Source organism: Rosa chinensis, chromosome 7 (genome assembly GCF_002994745.2).
Source record: "Rosa chinensis cultivar Old Blush chromosome 7, RchiOBHm-V2, whole genome shotgun sequence".
NCBI lineage: Eukaryota > Viridiplantae > Streptophyta > Magnoliopsida > Rosales > Rosaceae > Rosa > Rosa chinensis.
This window is the reverse complement of record NC_037094.1, coordinates 54,162,165-54,184,710: the sequence shown is the minus strand read 5'-3', so window position 1 is coordinate 54,184,710 and position 22,546 is coordinate 54,162,165. Positions and strand designations below refer to the sequence as shown.

At 36.0% G+C, this 22,546-nt stretch overlaps 2 protein-coding genes and 1 long non-coding RNA gene across 4 annotated transcripts; 2 read left to right on the top strand and 1 right to left on the bottom strand.

The window, feature by feature from the left end:
• The first annotated feature begins 358 nt into the window (after nt 1–358).
• LOC112178574 lies at nt 359–5,704 on the top strand. Of its 2 annotated transcripts, XR_005802704.1 has the most exons (13): nt 359–373; nt 1,252–1,334; nt 1,438–1,859; nt 1,964–2,102; nt 2,942–3,092; nt 3,170–3,453; nt 3,556–3,678; nt 3,765–3,889; nt 3,970–4,051; nt 4,143–4,272; nt 4,462–4,610; nt 4,701–5,091; nt 5,315–5,704. It is a non-coding gene; the product is annotated as an uncharacterized LOC112178574 (long non-coding RNA). The 2 variants fall into 2 exon arrangements; XR_002927474.2 differs by having other exon boundaries at nt 1,252–1,859; nt 1,981–2,102.
• Nucleotides 5,705–12,204: 6,500 nt separating this feature from the next.
• On the bottom strand, nt 12,205–13,230 carry LOC112179513 (NAC domain-containing protein 83). The gene has a single exon (XM_024317946.2). The coding sequence runs from the start codon at nt 13,097–13,099 to the stop codon at nt 12,218–12,220; it is 882 nt and encodes a 293-aa protein (XP_024173714.1). The 5' UTR covers nt 13,100–13,230; the 3' UTR covers nt 12,205–12,217.
• Nucleotides 13,231–13,770: 540 nt separating this feature from the next.
• LOC112178179 (sister chromatid cohesion 1 protein 1) lies at nt 13,771–21,726 on the top strand. Its single transcript, XM_040511512.1, has 20 exons — nt 13,771–14,020; nt 15,598–17,115; nt 17,269–17,327; nt 17,417–17,461; nt 17,566–17,585; nt 17,662–17,741; nt 17,833–17,959; nt 18,590–18,668; nt 18,780–18,861; nt 19,105–19,432; nt 19,530–19,689; nt 19,778–19,880; nt 19,981–20,022; nt 20,073–20,155; nt 20,247–20,325; nt 20,430–20,560; nt 20,658–20,742; nt 20,915–21,027; nt 21,124–21,209; nt 21,305–21,726. Exons 2-19 carry the CDS (start codon nt 17,048–17,050, stop codon nt 21,204–21,206), a joined length of 1,767 nt encoding a protein of 588 aa, XP_040367446.1. The 5' UTR covers nt 13,771–14,020; nt 15,598–17,047; the 3' UTR covers nt 21,207–21,209; nt 21,305–21,726.
• Nucleotides 21,727–22,546: the final 820 nt, after the last annotated feature.

Below are 22,546 nucleotides of genomic sequence, written 5' to 3'. Positions count from 1 at the left end.
AATTTTAAATGATGGAGTATTAGGTTTCTCGCATCAGAACATGGTGAAGGTAGAGGGAATAATAAGATCTCATTCATGAAGTAGATTGTATCTCGTATTTGAGTAAACATGATCTTGTTGGAGTAGTAGCTGCTAGTGACATCAAGTTCAATGACATGCAGGTTAAACAACTTCTGCAGAAAATTATGTACTTTATCAAAAGTACTGATCGAATAAGCCAGCTACTTACAATTGAATGATTATCCTTGATTCTGCTTTATGGGAAAGACAATCATGCTAGTCAACCTTCTCGTCAACATGGTGGTTACTTGCATATCCATATTCTATGCACAAAAGAAATTCTACTGTGGAGGTATCTTTGCAAGCACTTGAGGTGTGTTCAAATTTTATTTGCTGCTGAAAAATGTCATATTATGATGCTATTACCAGGGAACAGTTTCAAATAGAAAGATTCAAGTTCTATTGCTTGCAAAAATCAAATATTATCCAACTTAAGAACATGGATTCAATAAATAGTATCCAATTGATACAATGATGCACTCACCATCATCCTCAATGAATGTACTTTGTGCAGCAATTAGACTATTCATTAAAGGAACTTAAACCGATAAAATTTCCATTTGCAATCTGATTTTTTATGCTTCAGTCTTTAATCTAACTGGAATTTATATGGTCACACACGCACATTTTTTTTTCTTCTTCAGAGAAAGGTAGAGGTTTCTCTCTTTGGAAATTGGAATTGAAGCCTGTTCAGAATTCTTTTATTCTAAATTTCTAATAGTGTAATTCACTGTACGTAGTTGATTCCGTTGAATTTCCAGCTCTGAATATCTTTTAGTCTAGATGCTTTTATGTACATGCATTGTAGTACTAAATTTGTAAACTGTTTCCAAATTTTAAAAGCTATTCCATTGAAGATTAAACTCCGCAATCCTAAGTCACTAAATTGAGAGCCAAACCTCTATTGGCCAGAAGTAGCTCTTTCTATCTGTTCAGACTCAATTTGAGTATGATATACTTTTTTTTTTTTTAGTTTTTTGAAAGAGAGTGTGATAGTTCAGCAAATGCTTAAAAGATTTGGCTACAAATGCTTGGTTCATAAGGAACTTGAAGCTGTGCACTTTAACCTAAAGACAAGAAATGCCACTCACTCTATACTTGTGTCGATTAGTTTTGAAAAAGAAAGAATGTTATTTTGATTTTTGATCAATTGTGAAAGTTTGTGAAATTTTCTCTGGTGATAAATAGCAGGAGGTTGAGGAGCTGAGATGCATGCTAGCTTGCAAATATTTTGTCCACTACTTGATCATATATCAAAAGCTCTTGAAGATCAGGTGAATTTTAAGTTAGAACTTGTGATGGTGTGTTTAAGAATCCATTTGTGCAGGTTGTTAACAAAGATGCTTGACTCTCAAATCTTGAACTATCAACCCCCAGAAGAATAGGTACAAATCAATGCAACAGTTTATCTACTGAGATTCAGAGATTGAAGGACCAGAAGGTGTCATATTATTTGCTTTGGATGAATTTTCAGGTCTCAATGTCTTTTGATCTAGACTCCACTTTGACTTGTGTGGTACTAAAATTTACTATATACTAATTCTCAGTTAACTGTTCATCGGCTTAGTAACAGTGCCAGCTCGAGCCGAGCCGGTATCGTGAAATGACCGTTTTGCCCTCCATTCTTTGCTTAATTACGGTGTTCTGTTTGACCTGGATATAAAAGGTGTTGAGGGTGATAAACGCGGTTTGTTTCCTCTCTCTTTCTCTCTTCGTTCTTAGCTCGGCTCTGCGCATCTGAAGGGGCTTGATCAGGTTTCGGTGTCTCTGGGTTTTGAATAATCGTGCTAGACCAATCGGTGAGGGGTTTTGTGTTCTGATTGAGATTTGTGCATGGGTTTGTCTTCATTAGTGGTTGGGTTTCTCTTTTGCTATAGTAATTTTGCATTGTGTTTGACTTGAGGATAATTGTGTCTTCAGTTGGTGATCTGCTACAAGTATAATCTAAAGAACCAACGCCTACTTTCGGGAAGCATCGGTGAAGACCGACCTCCGCTGCTGCGCTGTTGCAACCTCTCTGACGTCGACATGAATCCAAACAGGTACTCGGTCAAGTTTCACTTTCTATTTGATCAAATGTCATCAACTTCTTTTCGTTTTCCACTACCACTGATCTGATTCTCTCTTTCAAAATCAATCAATTTCAAACTACCCTTTTGTTATTTGCAGTGTTTGATTAATATTGACTGGTGTTGGGTTGTATACCAAATGTTTCCTTTATGAGGTCATGTTTCTGGGTGTTCTATTGTATGTTGATCCTTGAATTTGAATTTTCAGTTTAAGCCTTTAGATCATGATAATGGTTCTGTGCATCTAATAGTTTTAACTTTTAAGGAGTTTTATCAGCTTTAATGAAACATAATTTCAAAGACTATGGGTTTGTTAAAAAAATATAGCAGCATTGCCTATGTTCAATTGTTAAAAACCATTCATTTTCAGAAAACTGCTCTTAATTGCTTCTTTGATTTGCTATTTCGTTTGATTTATAATCCTATTTCATATTGACATTCTTATGCCTCAGTTTTTCATCAAAGCCAATCCAACTGTGTGTTTAATTCCCACAGAATTTTATCATCAAATACTTGCCAAGGCTTTAGCACATTTCTTTCAATCGAAATTTATGATCATAACTTGGTCTTCAATATATAGTTGTGCATAGAGGCTGATGCTGAAGAAAGAAAAAGAAAAAGGAATTCTTTTTGTGACAAAACAGCTTATTTTCAATTATTCATTACTCATTTTGAGATTTTCAAACAAACATTTTCTCATTCATCGAATGAAGCTTCTACAATTGAAACCAAACAAAATGAAGTTATATTTAGTCTATGAAAACAATTTTTTAAAATTATTATCTAAAAATAATATATGCTATTACTTGTAGATGCGAGAACAAAATGGATGTCTTCATTCATGAAATGGAACCTTACAAATCAGAATACAAGATCAGAGTTCGTATATCAAGAGTGTGGAGAGCAAAGCAATATAATACTGACAAGAATGATGGTCTCCACTCTGTCTTGATTGATGAAAAGGTAATTTTCTCACAAACAATTAATTATCAGTCCAATTATTTGCACACTTATACATATTTTTCTCTTATGAAATGCAGGGTGACGCTATTCAATTATTCATGCAATTATCAGTGAATCTGACTACCCTTTAGTTCACAAAAAAAAATACAACAAGGCAAGGTTTATGACATTCAGAATTTCTTTACACGAAAAAACCAGGAAAACTACAAGATTCTTGATCATCGGAGTCAAGTCCGTTTCAATGCACTGACTGTCTTTGAAGCAGTTGAAGGAAACTGCCCAGAAATTCCAGAGCATCGATTCTATTTAGTAGAATTTGATCAACTCGAAGCACGCATGAATGATCATACAATTCTAACAGGTAAATGTACACATTGTAAATAAACAATGCTTCCTCATTATGCTTTACCTTATAACTTTGATTAATCACTTTTTATTATTTTTTTATTTTTGTTAAATGCAGGATGTGTATGGCTGTTTGAAGTCGATTGTACCACCACATGAGACAACTGTGAACTGTCAAGGATAGAGAGTCAAAATGTGAAAGACAAGAGTCAAAATGTGAAATCCATTTGCAGAATTTAAGGTAAACTTTTTACACACTTTAAACATTTAAGTACAATATATGATCCAATTGAGATTTAAAACTAACTTCCTAAACATAAAATGCAGAAGAGAGGACTTGAGAATTACACTCTGGGGCAACACTGCTAGACAAGTCGACATGGAAACAATTAGAAAAGCTTCTCCACCAGTGCTGATGGCATTAACCAGTTTAAAAATCAAAGAGTACTTGAGTAAGTGTCCTTCAAAAATTCATCAATTATTTCAACATGACTAACAACTATATATAACTAATTATTTTTGTAACTAGCAGACAAACCTGCCCCATCAAATACAAGCAACACCTGTATTTTCATCAATCCAAAGATCCCAGAAACAAACAAGTACAGGCTTCAGTAAGTTCCTTCATTATAAGAAAACCATCATTTTACAAAAAAGGAAAGAAAAAAATATCAACAGTTTCATCGCATGCCTATAAATTTGTAGGTTCTCAAAACTGGTTGATAGAGTGCAAATACTTCCAACACCATTCAAACAGCCAACATCAGAAGAAATCCAGGAAACCAATATGAAAACAGTGACTCGATTGAACATATTGGATCCATTGTCATACAAGGTATAAAATCCAATTTTTGTTTCCAACTACACATTATAAATTGTAAGTATTTGAAATTTAAATAATTCATTCCGTAAATTGTTTTACTTTGTAAATTATAGATTCATTATGCTACTTTGGCCCTAATTTATAAATTGTAAGTCTTTGACATTTTTATAATTTATACCCCTTTTTAATTTTCAATTACAGGAACAAATGGTGTATTGCAATGCTTCAATTTCCAGATTTGCAACACACAACGGTTGGTGGTATAAAGCCTTGCTGTTATCGAGAATTAAGAGAACAAGAACATGACAATCAACTTAGCTGCTCACATCATGGGAAGCAAGAAATTCTTGGTAAACACTAAAAAATTATATTTTGAGGACAAATTTTATATTATGTGACAAAACAAAATAACAACACTAAAGTCTCTTCTTTATATATAGTTTCAGAGTCTACATGACTATCACAGATGGTCAAAATGAGGCAACGGTTATCATAATGGGAAAACAAGCAGAGAAACTGTTTGGAAGTAATTGCAAAGATTTGGTCAGCAAAAGATCCTACCCAACAGAAGCAACATTACCAGAGGAGATGGAGAAAACAAGAGGCCAAAAGTTCTTTTTCAGCTCAAGATAACGGAAGATAGTGAGCTAATAATCAAAGCAGTCTTCCCACATATGGAATCCTCTGTACCACCTTGGAATCCTCTGTACCACCTTTTGAAAACGACCCAGCAACTATGACTCCAGATCCTGTTCCTTTTCAAAGAATCAGCAACTCTCTGACAAGTAAAAGAGGATTATTCAGATCTAAACCAGACAAGAAATCTAGAAGGTAAGTAGTACTGATCTGAATATTTTCTCTCTTTTTAATTTTTTTTTTAATTTTGGTTATTTGGAAAATACCATTCTAATTTTTATCACATTCATTTTGGTTGAATATTACAATTCTCTTATCTTTAAAAAAGGACGTTATAATACATGTACTATATAATTCATTTTAACGAATCAATTCTTATCAATATTTAAATAAGTACTATATTTTATTTACTCTGCAGTGAGAGAGAAGCAGAGGAAGATGAAACCACATCGTCATCAGCTGAAAACAAAAAGACTGTTTAATGCAGGATAACTGTGGTGTACAGTGTTTTGATGAAGTAATCGATTTTGTGTAGCTGCAATCACAAGTACAGTTGGAACCACCACTGTTTTTGAACAAGCTCCACAATCTCACAAGATTGCAGCAACAATCTTTTTGTAAATCTGCAACTATAATAGCTAATCTGACTATGCAGCTAGCTTTTTTGTAAAGCTGCAGCTGAAATGCCTAACGTTATTGTGCATCAAGCAATTTTTGGATGACTTCGAAGGAAATCAATTGTGTAACAAATGTAGAATGTACATGTACTCTTTTATCAAATGAATATAATGTAACAATTCTCCCTCTATATGTCACTTTTCTTTATTACTATGCTTCATAGTTTTGATTAAAATTTTGTAACAATTAGCTTCCAAAGAAGATCTCAAACTTCTGCAGGTATTATATTTCTTCTGTACTTTGAGATTCAGTTTTTGACTTCATAGTTCCATTGCATTAAGAGCTGCAGAAAAATTATGAAAAATTGAACACGAAATGTTTTGGGACCAGGAAGCTCTTAAAGAGGTAATCCTTTTACGACCAATGCTTATAGTACAATGTTCGATTTTGATCTTTCACTGCATCTTCTTGAACTGAGGAACTAACATGAGTTTGCAGATCTCAATCAATCAATTTCAATTTCCTTTACATTTTTCTCCTTCATTTTCAGTTTCATATCGACTGTATTCAATTTCAGTTTCCTTGGTATCATATTAACAACTTCTTTTGTATACAACTACTTACTTTCGTAAACAATTCACTAACAATCTTAACTCCCGCAGCAAAGTGCGGGCAAGTTCATCGGCTTATGAACAGTGCCCGATCGAGCCGAGTCGGTTGTGGACGAAAAGACGATTTTGCCCCTGCGTGCTGTTTGTTGCTTCGACACCTGGGGTGGTGTCTTTGCTACCTCGCTCTACAGAGAGGTGGAGAAAAGGAGAGAGATAGCGAAGGAAGTGGTACTGTTTGTTGACATCTACTATTTGGATTCGATCTAGATTTGGGCGAGGAGAGGGAAGGCGATTCTGGAGGAAACAGGAGAGGAATTCACAACGAAAACGAGTGATCGAATTTCCAAAGACTGAGGGGCCGGGTACGAAAGAATCAGAGGAATTCAAGACGGTTTTAGCACCGCCCTTAACCAAAGACTATGAGTGTGAAGGTTGGTTTTTTGATATGATTTTATGTACAACAATTCAGAAAGTGAATTTCTTTCTTGATATGATTTTATGGGTTTCTCAACGCAAATGGTTTTGGGGTTTGGAATCAACGACATCATTAGTGCAATATAATCGTAGTGTTAGGCATGTGCTTCAATTGAAATATGATTTTCAGTACCCATTTTTTGTTACATAATAGGTAAATCAAGAATGCTCGAGAAGACATTTTGGACCGGCTGCAACAGTTCCATAGAGAAACTTCTGCTGTTGAGTGAGTAGCATATTTTTTTTGTTTGTCTTCTAGATATGGATGGGATTTGTTTTCTTTCTGTTGGCCATTATTAGTTGTTTCCTAATAGCATGAAATTTAATTGAAGTAGAGTTAAGTACATATGCTTATTTTGTTTGCTTTGGTTTTTGTGAATATTCTGCGTCTCTTAGTGTCTCTGTTTTGCATCATTTAGTTTTACTGTGATTCTGGGTGTCTTAGTGTTTCTGTTTTGCATCCTTTATTTTTACTATAAATCCTGAGCAGTAGTGATACCATGAATTGTTCTTACATTGAAGATAAAAGGGCATTTTAGTTTTTTATAGGATAATTCTCGACTCTGTATGAAAGCATACCTGCATGTTTGTATTTTTGTTTTCAAAGATGATGGGCAGTTATTGTTTTGGTTGCCTTCATTTTTCGGAACTTTAGAGTAATGTTAGTTACCTTTTTCTAAAGTTCAGAAATCTATTTGAATAAAATAGTAACCAGACTCATTTTTTGGTTGCCTTCATTTTCCGGAACTTTAGAGCAATTTGCACTGATGTTTAGCTCAATTTGCACACTATTTATGTCAAGAATTGTTTGGCAACTGCGTTCGTTTAATAATGTTGGTATATAGAGTTCGGTAGTCTCTGTGTATATATAGAAATTTCTCCTAAAAAAATATGGATTTTCTTTTCTTTTTCTTAATTTCTTACCAATCTGAAAGAGATTATGGACTAGAGTATATAGATTAGTTGTAGAAGACGGTTGGCAGTATGTAATTTGTGTACAAATACCATGGCTGTCTACTGTTATTCTTGATGAAAAATGGTTGAACTGAAGAGAGAAAACCTTAAGATGCAGTAAATACCATTATTTTTTATGACTTATATCAAGAATAACAAATATGGTTAGTGACCATGAAGTATGAGGATCACGGATTTGTGTAGCGATTTGTTTAGATGAATTTTATTAGTCCAATATGGTTACGCATATTTCGTTACTTGAAAGCAGATGTGTGAATTGGTATTGTACGTATCAATTCTTCAAGGCAGCTGCACTTTTTCATTGATATTGTTGTCAAGATTTGTAATTTCTTGCATAAAGTTACATACTCATGTATAGTTTTTGACTTTGGAATCAATTTGTATAGCATTTCCACTCTTTGAATATTATTATGACAGTGATTATTAACTGATAGCAAATAGTAATCATTGACTAATTACTTCTGTGCTAAAAACTCTTTTTTTGGCAACTGATTTCTGTAGAAGAATTGACTTAGAGAAGAACCTGCAATACATAAGTTTGGTGATTATTCAATATTTGGAAGCCTAACATATTCATGTGTTATTACTGATTTAGAGATCAGTGTCTATCTAATTTAGATATCAATTTTGCAGTCTTTGTATTTGGATGAAGTGAAGCTTGCAAACTACTCAGCCTTAATGATGCTTTTGGTTTTTGCAGATCAATACTATAAGGATAAATTCTCTTTGGAAGTTGGAGGTTATTCAGTGATTAGAGTGAAGGTTCAGTTTAATAACAGTTAAGTTAGGATGAAAGAGGTTTGAATCATAAACTTTTTTTTCTTCTCTGTTTTGTTGATTTATAGGAAATGGACAGGGCTGGATTTGTGTGGCTGTAGGATTTCTTTTTTCATGATAGATATTTTTTGTGAACGCTGTATGATGTCTTCAATGATGCAGGGGTTTGCGATTATCATATTGTGTTTGTCATCAACAAGGAGAAGGAGGGTGAGTTTTGGAGTTTTATTGTGGAGAGCAGGACAGCTGCAGGTCAAATTGTTTCTTAGATTATCTTTCATATGTTTTGGTTTCTGAAATTGGTTGAATTTGCGTATGAGTTTGAAGTTACTTGAAGAAAATTGAAAAGCCGTATATGTTTGCATGTTGCTGTTTGCTGTTTGCTGTTGTTTTCATTGACTAGCCTTCTATGTTGATGCAAGTATAGTTAGCAGCTTTTGTTTAGTCACTGTTTTTAGCTTCGATTGAACATGCTTTGTTGCTATGCTTTCCCAGCTGAAATCAGTGGAGATAATGAGCAGAAGGATACTCTTGGATGTATCAGTTTTTGGCTGTAACTTTATCTGCATAGTATAAGTTAATCAATGGCTTCATATTGCAGTTGATTCACTTATCCTACACAGACAAAGTCCAATCAAAACTAAATCAATTGTATATGCCAGACTTCATCTGTAAAGTGGCTTATTGTTGGAGTATGGATTTATGTGGTTTGGTAATGGGGATCTATTTGAATGACGAAAGAGTAGCATTTCTGCTGATAGTGAGACACTTGAACAAAATTAAAGAAATCGCAGGTTATTTGTGGTGACCAAACTTTTTTTGCCTTATAAATGGGGATAGTAAGATCAGGGGGAGCATAGGAGATTCTCAATCAATTATCACATATTTCTAAAATTTTATTTCCGTAATCAAAACTCAATCAATTATATATGTCAGACTTCATCTTAAATTTGCTTATTGTTGGAGTATGGATTTCTGTGGTTTGGTAATGGGAACGTATTTGAATGACGAAAGAGTAGCATTTCTACTGATATTGAGACACTTGAACAAAATTAAAGAAATCACAGGTTATTTGTGGTGACTAAACTTTTTTTGCCTTATAAATGGGGATAGTAAGATCAGGGGAGCATAGGAGATTAGCAATTACGGTTTGGACTATTACATATTCCATTTTGTTGTTTCTGTGCTATGTAGGAATAAATAGTAATCAGTGAGGGACACTAGCTCTTTTTATCGAGGAGGTATTGTTTTCAAAACATTTAGAAGATTTTTTAAATCCTCTTATTAAACAGTTAGCTGTATTGAGTTGTGGATACACTGATTCTTCATCTGGTTAATAGTTCTCTTCCATTAGAGCTGATAAATTTTTTTTTTTCTTCCACCTTTTCTGTCATTATTTTATTTCAATTGGACAAAACTTGATGTCATTATTTTATTTCAATTGGACAAAACTTGATGTAGCCATTCTGCATTATGTATGATTTGAGTTGTTTTTCACCTGGGGATCATTTATACACAGATAGAGGGCATGTTCTTTTACTTCATGTTTCACCTGTTTTGTTACTAGCTAGACTAAGGTACCAATATTTAGTCTAACATTAAAAGATATCAAATTTGCATGAGTTTAGACTTTTTCTAACAAACAACATGAGAAGACTTTAATTTGCTCCCTAATTTCAACACTGAATATTGTCCAGTACCATTAATTTGCTTCCTAATTTCATCTTGGGTTGAAATTTCAAATGATTTACTTATTCTCACTTCTAAAAGTGAATGAGTTTAGTTCCTTTCCAATTGCTTCCTCTCATCTCCAGCACTATTAATTTGCTCCCTAATTTCATCACTTCCTTTCTTCAATGCCCTAATCTCTTCTTCCACTGCAAGCTTTTCGCTTTCCAAAGCCCGAAACTTACCCTCAAGACCTTCATACTCACTCTTTCTTTGCACAATCTCCAACTATCAGTTGCAACACAATCCAACCTGGCACAAAAAATGAAAGGTACTTCACTATCAAATCCCTTGATGTTTTTTTATTTTTTATTATTTTATTTTTTTTCATTTTTTATTTCTGCATTGATCTTAAGAAACCTTTGTTGTGATAGTCAGTCAACCAGATACATTACTCTTTGTCAGGGGTCAAGACTGCATTATACTTGGACATCATCTATGTAGTAGATATTTACAATTTATGATTAACCAACTTAGATCCTTATTTTCTATGAAAGATCTAAGTGATCTCCATTGTTTATAAGCTTGGGAAGCTGTAGACACTCTGATGGTCACCATTTGTCATAAATCTATTACATTTCTGATTTAATACATCAACATAATGTGCTTTTACTGGTGGATATAGGACTGGTTGGATATCTCTGAGAGGTAGACTTGGGTTCGTTTCGGAAGAGCTGTGTGCCAAGATTGTGATCAAGTTTAAGAGACAGGCTTCGGGAGCAAAAGCAGTATGTATTTTGTTGCCTTTTCCAGTTCTGTTGAGTCAACGTTGGAAATTTATTTGACAAGATAGTAATCAGATTAAATATATAGTTAAAGGGTGTGTGTGTTTGGTGGGGTGGTAAGGCTTTGGTCTCATATATAAGAGGTCAAGAGTTCGAGCCCCAACAAGGGTGGGAATGGGGTGGGGTTAAAAAAAAAAAAAAAGTTTAAAGGTGAGATCAACAATCATTAATCCTTCAGTTTGTGATTTAAGCGATCATAAAGTCCTTCAGTTTCTGATTCAAGATCTTCTATGATTTAGATTGTGATTCACTTCTGATGCAGGTTTTTCTTGCATCTTTGGCATTGGTTGGGTTATATTTTGAAAAAAGGTGAGCATATTTGTCAGTTTTTGATTATATGTGGAGGAATTTTGGTTTGTGGTTTTGAATTGATTTGATTTGCAGAGGACCCAAACAATGAAGCTACACTGAAACTGCTAGCAAAACAAGCCAAGCAACTCTTTGGAGCAAGCTGCCAAGACCTGATAAGCCAAGCAACTCTTTGTAGTTTTTGTACAGATAGAACTGCAGCAAGCAATTTTTTGTATTGGACTAACACGTTTTCTGTATGTACACCTGGGGCAACTAAACCAACTATTTTTCAAAAAATGTTCCAGCAGCAACTGTAACAAAGTAAACTTCAAACTCAGATAGCCTCTTTTTTGAATACTACACTGACATCATCATCTCATTTTTAAACCTACGAAATAGGAAAAGAATAATTGTTACAATTAACATCATCTCCTTTTTAAACCTAGGAAATAGAAAAAGAATAATCGTTACAGTTCGCATCCTGCAGCAAAGCGCGGGCACTCTTGCTAGTAATGAAACTGTTTCCATATATATATATTTCAAACCCTACCCTGTACACCATTCAAAACAGAGACCAAATTGTGAGTCTTGTGCACCATTTGAAACAGAGTTATTCATGTAAACTGGAAGGTAACTTTCATAGTATCTATGCGAAATGAAGACCAGGCAAGTAGAGTTTCATTTAGCATAGAACTTTTGAATTGCTTTTTTTTGATAGAACAAGTAGGTGAATAATCGATCTAATCAAAGCTGATTAAGCCAGCGTGCATTTTGCTTCACACCAGTAGAGGGGAAAAAAGAAATATTTTGATGCCTCACAAAAATAGGACTTAAGTAACCAACTTAACAAAGTTGAAACGTCAAGTGCAATAACTAAAGAGATAATGAAAGAACAATGGAAGGTTGATTTCACTGAACAAAAAGTATTGTAGTGTATTAGCAATTAATTGATTTTGATATCAGTACATCTACAGGAATAAAAAAGAAAATAGCTAAAACAAGTAACTATACTCCAAAGAAGTGGTAGTGATGCCTCACAAAAATAGGACTTAAGTAACCAACTTAACAAAGTTGAAAGGTCAATGATGACAACAATGTTTGTTGTTCTGCGAGTGCAGGGCATAGTCTATCCCCTTCTACTTCCTCCAATGCAAGATCAAGCCAATCAATATCCTCCAATGCAAGATCAAGCCAATCAATATCCTCGGGCATACCAATACAATTACTAATACTGCTTTGTGCCTCACCCTCACTAATAATCAACTCATTTTCAAATTGCTGCTCAGGATTAGGACTCTGGTTCAAAGACACTATCTTTCTAGCCTCATTGGTTGTAAAAGCAGGTTGTGGATCAGAAACTGTCAAAGACTTGGGCTTTTTCCTAGGCTTTGGATGGTGATCATCATCATCCTGAGACTTCCTTCTGATTGCTCCTCTTTGTCCAGTCTTGTTCTCTCGGAGTCGGCAAATCACATAATGATCATGAGCGGCAGGACAACTGGATTGATCATCAACACTGGTATACTCCTCCATAATCCAACAACCGTGTTGTTCCGGCACCAGTTTGTTCTCGTACCTCAATTTCGTCTTTCGCCCAATTGGGGTTTCCTGGTTCTTCTCGCCAAAAATGGGTTTGGACGGTTCACCTTGGCTCCATGTGCCCGATGATCCAACCCTTCGACTATGCCGGGAACTAGCATGGCCGCCGCGGGGATTGGCCTTCTTCTTAAGGAGAGTAAAAAAGAAGAGATCTTGTTGTTTGAGATTGGGTCCTCCATAGGCATCCCAAATGATCCAGGGTTCGGCCTCACCGTACAAATCAAACTCAGGAAGTACCAAGGACGGTGTCGCCGAGTTAGGATTATTCTTGAGGTGGAGGTAGTGCCCAATCAGTTCTTCATCAGTCGGGTGGAATCTCAAACCCACAGGAAAACAACGATCCATAACCCTAAATTCCTTTCTGGGTTTGAATTAGGGTTTTCTGGGTTGGAGTTTGGGGATTCCGGGTTAGAGAAACAGAGAATTGAAGCAGAGAAAAACAGAGAGAGAGAGGGTTTTCTGGGTTGGAATTTGGGGATTCCGGGTTAGAGAAACAGAGAATTGAAGCAGAGAAAAACAGAGAGAGAGAGAGGGTTTTCTGGGTTGGAATTTGGGGATTCTGGGTTAGAGAAACAGAGAATTGAAGCAGAGAAAAACAGAGAGAGAGGGTTGGTTTTCTGGGTTGGAATTTGGGGATTCCGGGTTAGAGACACAGAGAATTGAAGCAGAGAAAAACAGAGAGAGAGGGTTGGTTTTCTGGGTTGGAATTTGGGGATTCCGGGTTAGAGAAACAGAGAATTGAAGCAGAGAAAAACAGAGAGAGAGAGAGAGAGAGAGAGAGAGAGAGAGAAATTGCAATTGTGAATTGTGAGCGAGTGAAGTGATGGAATTTTATAGAAAGATTGGGAAATCAGACCGTTGCTTTGCGGCGTGTGGCGGTTCACGCGGTTTCAAGTCAAATTGTCAACACTGTCATGAAGGTGATCGAATTTTATTGGTTCGGGAATTATAACCGTTGGAACATGACGTCATAAAATTCTTTTCCCCTTCCCTTTCTCTTTTTTTGGTCTTTTAGTTTCTTAAAAGGAGGCGGAGAAAGGAGCGAGAGCAGAGTTAGGGTTTGGGTTTTGGGACCGAAGACGAGGGCGTTTCTGGGTCCAAGATTGAATTGAGGGGTTTCGATCCAATTTTATGGAATCAAGGACTCTGGGTGTTGGATATCTGAGGTCAATTTGATCCACTTTGCTCTGCTCTGTGTGGTTTGGTCCAATCAAGTTTCCGGTTCGAACCGATAGGATCAAGAATTTGGGGATGAAATTAATCAAGGTAATCACGAAACTCTCTATTTCACTGAATCCCTCTTCAAGTTGAAAGCTTGAGACTGGTTCATCTTCCAATTCTATTACCCATTTGTATATATGCTCGTCTCTTTATGTATTACTATTCTGTAGTCATTGTTACTGTCTTCCTTGGGGTGTGAAAATGAATGGTTGATTGTACTTGTGATGTGATATTACAATCATTCCCTATGGTAGCCTGTGTGCACCAATTTTGTGATTTTCACAAGTGTATGATTTCTGAATAATACTTGGATAGAAATAACAAAGTTGGAATTCAGGTGAGGGGTTTCTTATGACTTATAATGTACTTAATGCACCAGTTTTTTTGTTAGTTATGTTCTTACTTGTCAAAATGCTGCAAGAATTAGTTTCTATAACACACGACATAATCTGTTTAGTCGCTAAGCTTTCTCTACCTTTTTCGTAACTTTTCATATATCTACAATTTACAGCTAGGTTTCCCTGTTATGTACAAGAGACGGAGAGTTCATACTTTGAAATGCAACAACATGATAACAATAATAAAAAATTGAAAGATTGAATGCCTTTCTGCAACTGCAAAGCTAGCTGGGTTTCTTTCTTATGGGGGAATGACTGTGGGTGATGGGAGGCTATTTCGTTGTTAGAACAGAGGGAATTGGGTTGATATAAAAAGGCAAGTATGAGCCTGGGTGTCTTTAGTTCCAGCAAGGCCATCCCTTAAAAGGCAACTGGGATAGGTTGATCTCTACAACCTTGAACTAGGTTCATCTAGCCCTTTCAAATTAAGTTAAACTTGTCGTGGCTGTGTGATTTTGCCAAAACTATGATCACAGGTTCTGTCAATAACTTTCCAATCTAGTTACTTTTTGTCCAAATAATAGTTATTTGAAGAATAGGATTCAACCTGAGGAAAAGCATAGGCTGTACTAGTATGGTCATATTCCAGGCTTAGTGAATTAGTGAATGCCAAGATTACAAACACTAGATGAATCTTTGTCCTGGCTAGTCTTTCTCCAAAGGCTACGAGGGTCATTACCCTAAGCCTACTCTGTGTCTGCCCTGTAGGTATGATTCTATTCCATATATAGTTCAAACGGAGAGAATGAATTTTTCTATAAAATACTTTGCCTGACTTTGAAGACTAAGGTAGTTATGTCCGTTATGGGTGTTAAAGTATCACATTTCTATTGAAGCGTGGCGCTGTAGGGTTACCAAGTTCAGGCATTCTAATAGGAAAAATTATGAAATGCATCCCTCATGTATTTGGTCTATAAATGCACAACTAATTTTTTATTTTATTTTTAATAAATGCTCCAATAATTTCACCCGTAGAAAGAACAAAATAATTTTCAAAACAGAAACAAAGGCTCTTGAATGGGATGAAGCTTAGATTCATAATTTAGAGTGACAGAAATACAAATTAATCCGTCGGCAATGTTATTTTGTTGCTGGCCAGGCCCTATTCCACCGGGAAGGTCTTTCATTTTATTATATCCTTTTAGACCAGAAGGTAGTTGTTAGTTGATCTTTTTGTCAGTTAGTTCAACTTATGTTAATTTCTTCTTTTATCTTTTGGTTCAGGTTTCTTCATGTATTGTAGGGGTGGTTCTTATTTTTCTACTGGTGTAGACTGCTTCTCAAAGATTGCATTTTCTTTTTATGGAGTAAAACTTTGGTCCTTCATGAGGAAAGAATAAATGCTATTCAAGTCTCTCTTTATATATACAGATGTAGCACTAGGATGAAGGCATAACAACACTGATTCATCTGGCTTCGGCTTGATGGAAGGGGCTGTCATATGGCCCAGACGTATTACCAAGAAAGGCCTATCGAAGCAGACATTGACTATGTATAAGCATGGTTTTTCTGACCCAGTCGACATTTCACTATTGGTATTCATAACCCTCTTGAAGGAATGTCATTTAACGGTAGTGGTATTTTACCCTCAATCACTAATTTCACCGTCTCTAAGCACTTAATTGTGATGTCTTGTTGTACATAAATGGACCTCATTTTCTCAGGGCTTTTTTGCCGAGGAAATTTTTTTTTTTTGTTCCTTTTTTTTTTTTTTTCAGAAGATATATAAGCTTTAAGACTCTGATCACTGTGGGATTCCACACCTGTACATTGATGGACTCTTTAACTGTTCCTAGATTCAAACATGAGGACATGCTTTTTTCCTCATACCAAAGATTTGTTTCTTATACATTAGCTTGTCAGGTACACCAGATGATGGGCATTTACTCAATCACTAGTTTGCCTCCACATGATGTTCGTTTTGCTTTTGTTCCACATGATAGTCATTTATCCAATCACCAGTTTTTTTGTTGCAAATCAAATTATGAATATGTTATTGATCAACTTATTCAAGTTGAAAGCTTGAGACTAGTTCATCTTCCAATTCTATTACCCATTTGTATATATGCTCGTCTCTCTATGTATTACTTCTCTCTTGGTCATTTTTATTGTCTTTCTTGTACCCTTTGATGAGATATAATCATTCATTAGGTAGATTGTGTGCACCAATTTTGTGATTTTCACAAGTGTGGACTTTCTGGAAAATAATTGGATACAAGTAGCAAAGTTGTTATTCAGCTGTGAGGTTACTTAGGACTTACAACACTTGATGCACCAGTCTTGTGCTATTTATGTTCTTACTTGTCAAAATGCTACAAGGATTAGTTTGAACATAATCTGTTTAGTTGGTAAGCTTTCTCGACGTTTCTCTTAACCTTTCATACATCTACAATTTATAGCTAGGTTTCTCTGTTATGTATACAAGACTGAGAGTTCACACTTTGAATTGCAACATGACAACAATATAAAGTACTCCTCCTTCTCTGTTTACAACTTCATTTTTTTTTCTTTATATATAGACTCTGCATCTTCTCTCTGTTTCTTTCTGCATAATTAATTTGGCTCGAAACTCTTCGAAAATGCAATTCTCTCTCTTTGTTTCAATTGTTTCTTCATGGATTCTCTGTTCCCAGTTAACTCGATCGCTCTCTGTTTTTGTGTATGCTAATTAAGGATGGCCGCCACCATGCACGCCAAGATGAACCGCAGGAATCTCAACCAGATCGACCTCATCAGAATCTGGTTTAACCCTCTCTCTCTCTCTCTCTCTCTCTCTCTCTCTTTCTAACTCTTCTTTTACATTTTACTTTTCGTTTTCGTTTTTCAATTTCGACCGTACATATTTGGTGTTGATGAAATTTTGTTCGTGGTGTTGATGCAATTTTGATTTTGCAGCGAAGAGATTCTGAATCCAAGAGCTCCTATGGCTCTCCGACTCTCCAGTATTCTCATGGGTATACTACTTTTCTTTCTCAATTTCTTAGCCTCTCTCTGCTTCTAATTACCTGAACCTCGATCATCCTATAACCACCTCTGTTTTCAGGTGGAGACGTCATCGTCTACGAACGTAAAGTGAAGCTCCTATTCGGTTCCCTTCCCCTTCCTTCTCCTTCTTTTTTTGTTGTTGAAATTTTTACTAAATCAATCTCGTGTTCCAACGATTTCTGACGTTTATTTTGAATTTCCACACAGATGATGTGCACCGTCTTCTGGTAATTTCAATTTTTTTGGTTTCCCTTATTATTCTGTGTTAACTTAATTTAATCGATTCCAATTTTGTGTTCCAAGGATGAATTAAACGAAGCATGGAAGAAGGTGAAATCCAACACAGACTCCACTGTCCTCCCCAAACGGAGAGCTCAGGCCAAGTCAGTACAACGCTGCGTTTCTTTATTTTATTGCATTTAGGGAGCAGAGATATTATTGTCAATTCCTGAATCTCACTGTGGGTTTTTGCAGGAAAGAAGCAATAACTCTGCCAGAGGCTGAGCATCAAGATACAGATCTTGTTGGTGACATCGAGCAGTCTCTTGATTTCTCTCACCATGCCACGCTTTTCCAGCAGCAAACCGGCTATTTTCTCATGGTAAATGACCTTAATGGGCTCTAGTTACTTGCATATTCCTCTAGTTCTGTAAAGGGAATTTTTGTGAATCAGTAGTAGCCACGGCTAGTGTGTGTTTGTGTGCTTTTAATATTGAACTGAAACTCACCATCGGTGGGTTAATTAACCCCCCAACACCTCTTTAACTTCCATTTTGTTTTATCGTAATGAATGCCTGAGAAAGTTTTCCGGCCGGCTATAGTGAGATTAGCCTGGTAATGGAGCTGTTTATATTTTTTTAACTTGTCGATGGTGCATCAAAGATGTTTGATGAAATGCCCGAATGAGCGCATTTAGACTTTAAAACGCCTCGTAGTTTGTTTTTTTAATAATTTGCCATGATTAATCTTAATAAGAGATTACTTTGAAACTCTACAGTGAAGAAAAGTAGTTGAATAGAAGCACGCCTCCCTCTCTCTTAGATTTACCCACTCGGTAGTCCTTTTATTACAAGTTCTGATGCTCCATGGCTCACCCTTATGCTGATCTAGCTACCACAGAAAGAATAAATAAACTTGTTTCCACTATTGTGCCTAGTATGAAATGCATACAGAAACTTGATGAAATCATTGCAATATCTCATGGCTACCCTATCTTTTTCTGTGCTTGCAGCAACTGGATAGTGTAGATGTGGGAGAACCACTTAACGATAATGCAGCGGAGGGAGATCAACCTCGGAACTTACATCAAGGTCCTTTCTTATTCATTTAGTCTGCCTTCTTCAGTTACCTTTAATTGTGACCACACATATCCATAATCTGTTCATCTGCTAACTTACCCCACCCCTCTCTCTCGCATTCAGCTGATCCTGAGGATATCACATTGCCTAAATGTTATGATCCATCAGATGCACTTGCAGATTTGTTCAACCCTCGCTTTGAGAGGTGAATCATTACCATAATACAGTGTAGATAAACTTTTGATTTTTGATTCCCATTCCTGAAGGTTAAGCAAAACAAAGTGTTCATGCTTTTGAGTTTCCAAGTGCCTTTTTCATTGGAGTTTGCGAACTCTGCGCCCAGCTAATTTTATGCCCTCTCATTCCTGTTATAACAGATACTTAATCAGTCTATTGCAAGAATCATTATCATATTCTTATTTATTATTGTCTTTGGATGATATGGCAGATTTGAAATTGAGGGAGATAACGTAGACCTCACATCAGGAGAGCCCACACACATTCGACCACCTTCTCCAAATTATCTAATACCTTCTCCACCTCGTCAAGACCAGCATCAGGAAGGACAGCAGGCTAATAATGTGTTTGATGAAGTGGTGCAGATGCAGGATGTTCAAGAGAATGCTCAACAGAGGCAGAGGCCTATAAGGAGGAGAAAGAGAAAAACACCAGGCTCTGTAATGGATAATGACCAAACAATCCATCCTGGACATGTGTACCAATCTTGGCTTCAAGATACTTCAGATATAGTTTCAAGAAGAAGAAGAAACCAGAAGGTTTGTCCTTAATTCCAAGTATATCCTTCAGTGGAGGAGTGAAGCATACTCATATGTACATTCCATGCACTGTCCTCATTATGTTCTTTTGTTGCAGCCCAAGAACATAATGTCTACTATGAAGATTGGTAAACTCATGGAGCAGCCAGCTAGTGTTCTCATGGGTCGTTTATTTAAACCTGGAAGTGGAGAAACATATTACCCAGCTCCTCTCTTAGAGCTATTCAAGGAAAAACATACCCATGACTCACCTTCTGGTCAGTATCATAGTTCGTAATGCGAGAACTTTTACATGAATAATTCAAGTAACAGAAAGAGGGCCTTAATTATGGTTTTGTTTTGCAGCATTCACCTCGCCACCTCTGCCTCTAGAACCATCATCATGGTCACCACCTGGAAGACAAACTTATCAAGGTCACCACCTGGAAGACAAACTTATCAAGACCTGGTGACATATTTAAGCCAATACAGCTACTTTTAGTTTTCTTATTTTTCAGGAAATTATAACAAGTTTATGTCTGACAAGTTATAATATTTTAAATGTGAAGCCTGTTGAAGATTTTCTTAGGGGAGGTGACTCCCAATCATTTGCAACTCCAACGGAACAGATACGGACAAATTTAGTTAACCATGACTGACAACATGAACCGCTGGATGATCTGCGAGCCAATCTTATTGGCAAGAGAGGAGCTGATGCCAATCTGGCAACACCAAGAAATTCTGGTACATATATAATCTTTCTCTCACTTCCCTAATATTGAAGCATTTATGTTAAAAATATGTACAGTAATGGCCAACTCATTTTTGCTTACAGGAGATGAAAGAAGATCCGTCCTGAGCTCCTCATCTGGGAAGGCAGTTGACAAAAACAGTTCAGTAGTCAATTCAGGACGGTTAGCAAATTTTTTATCCGAATCTATAAGAAGTTTTTATTTATTAATTAATTTTTTCTTCAGTGTACTTGTGATTGGAGTACTGATGATCATAGATCCAACAGGAAAAGGCGTTATTCATCTAAACATAGCAACGACGGACTTGAACCAGTGTCGGAGGATAATGGATATCATCACTCTGATCCAAACTTCAAGGTATCATGGTTATCTGGAAATGGCCCAACACCTGAGCAAGGTAAAATTTACCTGTTGTTGCAGCATAGTAGCTATGGGTTTATAACTGCAATCCTTATTTCTGGAGATTTCAATGACCGTCTTGTCTATTTTTGCAGAACTATTAATGGAAACTGGACCGACACAGACACAACAACCTATCATCAATCAGCCACTGGAAAAAGTGACTGATGCAATTCGAATGTATGTTTGTCTCGCACATCTGCTAGATTGTCTGGTGAATAAGTAGCTTTGATCTGATTGCATTATGTCCTTCTTCTCAAATGTATGCTTGTCTCAAAGATCTGTTAGATTGCCTGGTCCTTAAGTAGCTTTGATCTGACTGCGTATTTCCTTGGTACTCGAATTCTTTCAGGGAACTGAAATCCCATTTTGAAATAGCGGGTGGCCCTCAAGTAGAATCCCTGAACAACCTGACTGCTGGACTGAATCGAAGAGGAGCGGCTTTGCTTTTCTATCAAACTTGTGGTAGGAATCCATACTTTCTTTCCCTGCCTGCTTACGTCATGTGCTTGTTTTTACACCTGGGATGCTTACATTATGCTTATGTTCTGTCATCTGCAGTTCTTGCTACTCGTGATTTCGTAAAAGTTAAACAAAATGCCCCTTACGAGGATATTCTGATTACTAGAGGATCAAATATGTAAGAGGTAAGGTTACCTACAGTTGTATATCCTTACCTTATTGTCTTCTGTCATTGACATGTTAACGACACTACGCTGACCTAGCTGTACTATTCTATAACAGAACCCCGTGCCGGAATGAGCTAGTGCTAGTTAATGAGGAAAGTTGACATTGCTCCTTTTGTGGAAGCTGATGCTAGTTTTAATCTAATTATCCTTTTTCGAATTCTAATTTTGAGAGATTACATACACCTTATCTAATTATCCTATTTATGGTGTAATAAGTAAGTAAGAACTGCTCTTTCTAGCAATGGGATCATAGCTGTTCCTCCAGCAGCTCCACTGTGATTCAGTCATGTGTTAGATATTCAGAAATAGTTTTAATGGTCTTGTTTGATCTAGTATTGTACTTTTGTATAATGAATTTACGGGTGCACAGCTGAAACGAGCTTGGGCTAGGTCAGCCACCTTTGCTACATAGTACATAGTAGTCTCCTCTCACTTGTCCACTTTGCACTATCTTTATCTATTTGTTCGTCCATACTCCATACAACTCAACAACTGTATCTGAAATCAGTGTAAAATCCATGAAACAGTTTTTTTTTTCCTTTTTTTTTCCTTTTTATAATAAAATAGCAGGGCCCACCAACTATGTGTGGAGAAGTTAAAGGTTATGTGTGTGGAGAGAAGTTAAGATAGTGAGAAAACTCTTCGTACAACTACCACATTTTTTTATTCTTTTGTTTTCTATATTGCAATTTACTATATTATCCCTATTTATTAATTATATTTCATAGTTTTTTAATATAAAAATGTTAAATTAGTAAAAAAATTCAGTTTTAGAGAGCAAGCTCTCTTCTCTTAATAATAGTATAGATATTATGATAGAAAAAAGTCGAGAATGACTCCGTTGAGAAGGGAAAAAAAGAAAAAGGGAAACTTGATTCTATGCTTTAAGTTCACCAAATATATTAGTTATTATTGAGTCATTGGCATGATTAATTGAATGGTACCAACAATTTTGACTAATTTTCAGAACAAATGCAAAATGACATGAGGTGACTAACACAAAATACAAATCTTTCTTGGCTCATTTTATTGTCCTCACAAAAATGACAATACGTCACATTGAAGAGAGATGAACAGAACAGTATTAGCAATTGACAGTTTTTTACCATTTGAAGCCTTTTGTCAAATTCATTAATCAGCGGATCAATAATTTAACCCACTCATTGTAAGAAGAAAAAAAATTGTAAAAATTTGGACAATGTGGAATTGATTAGGCTGGCCATTGTAATTGCTGCAGATAGATCTGATTGAATAAAAACTGCAAGAGATTTTATACACCATAATCTATTGTCCTT

What these genes read in the sequence shown, in the direction of transcription:
- LOC112179513 (XM_024317946.2), bottom strand. Translation starts at nt 13,099, where the DNA reads ATGGATCGTTGTTTTCCTGTGGGTTTGAGATTCCACCCGACTGATGAA.
- LOC112178179 (XM_040511512.1), top strand. Translation starts at nt 17,048, where the DNA reads ATGGCCGCCACCATGCACGCCAAGATGAACCGCAGGAATCTCAACCAG. An exon ending in AAACCGGCTATTTTCTCATG is followed by an intron (nt 17,960 to 18,589) that starts GTAAATGACCTT and finishes CTGTGCTTGCAG; the next exon opens with CAACTGGATAGTGTAGATGT. An exon ending in GAAGAAGAAGAAACCAGAAG is followed by an intron (nt 19,433 to 19,529) that starts GTTTGTCCTTAA and finishes CTTTTGTTGCAG; the next exon opens with CCCAAGAACATAATGTCTAC.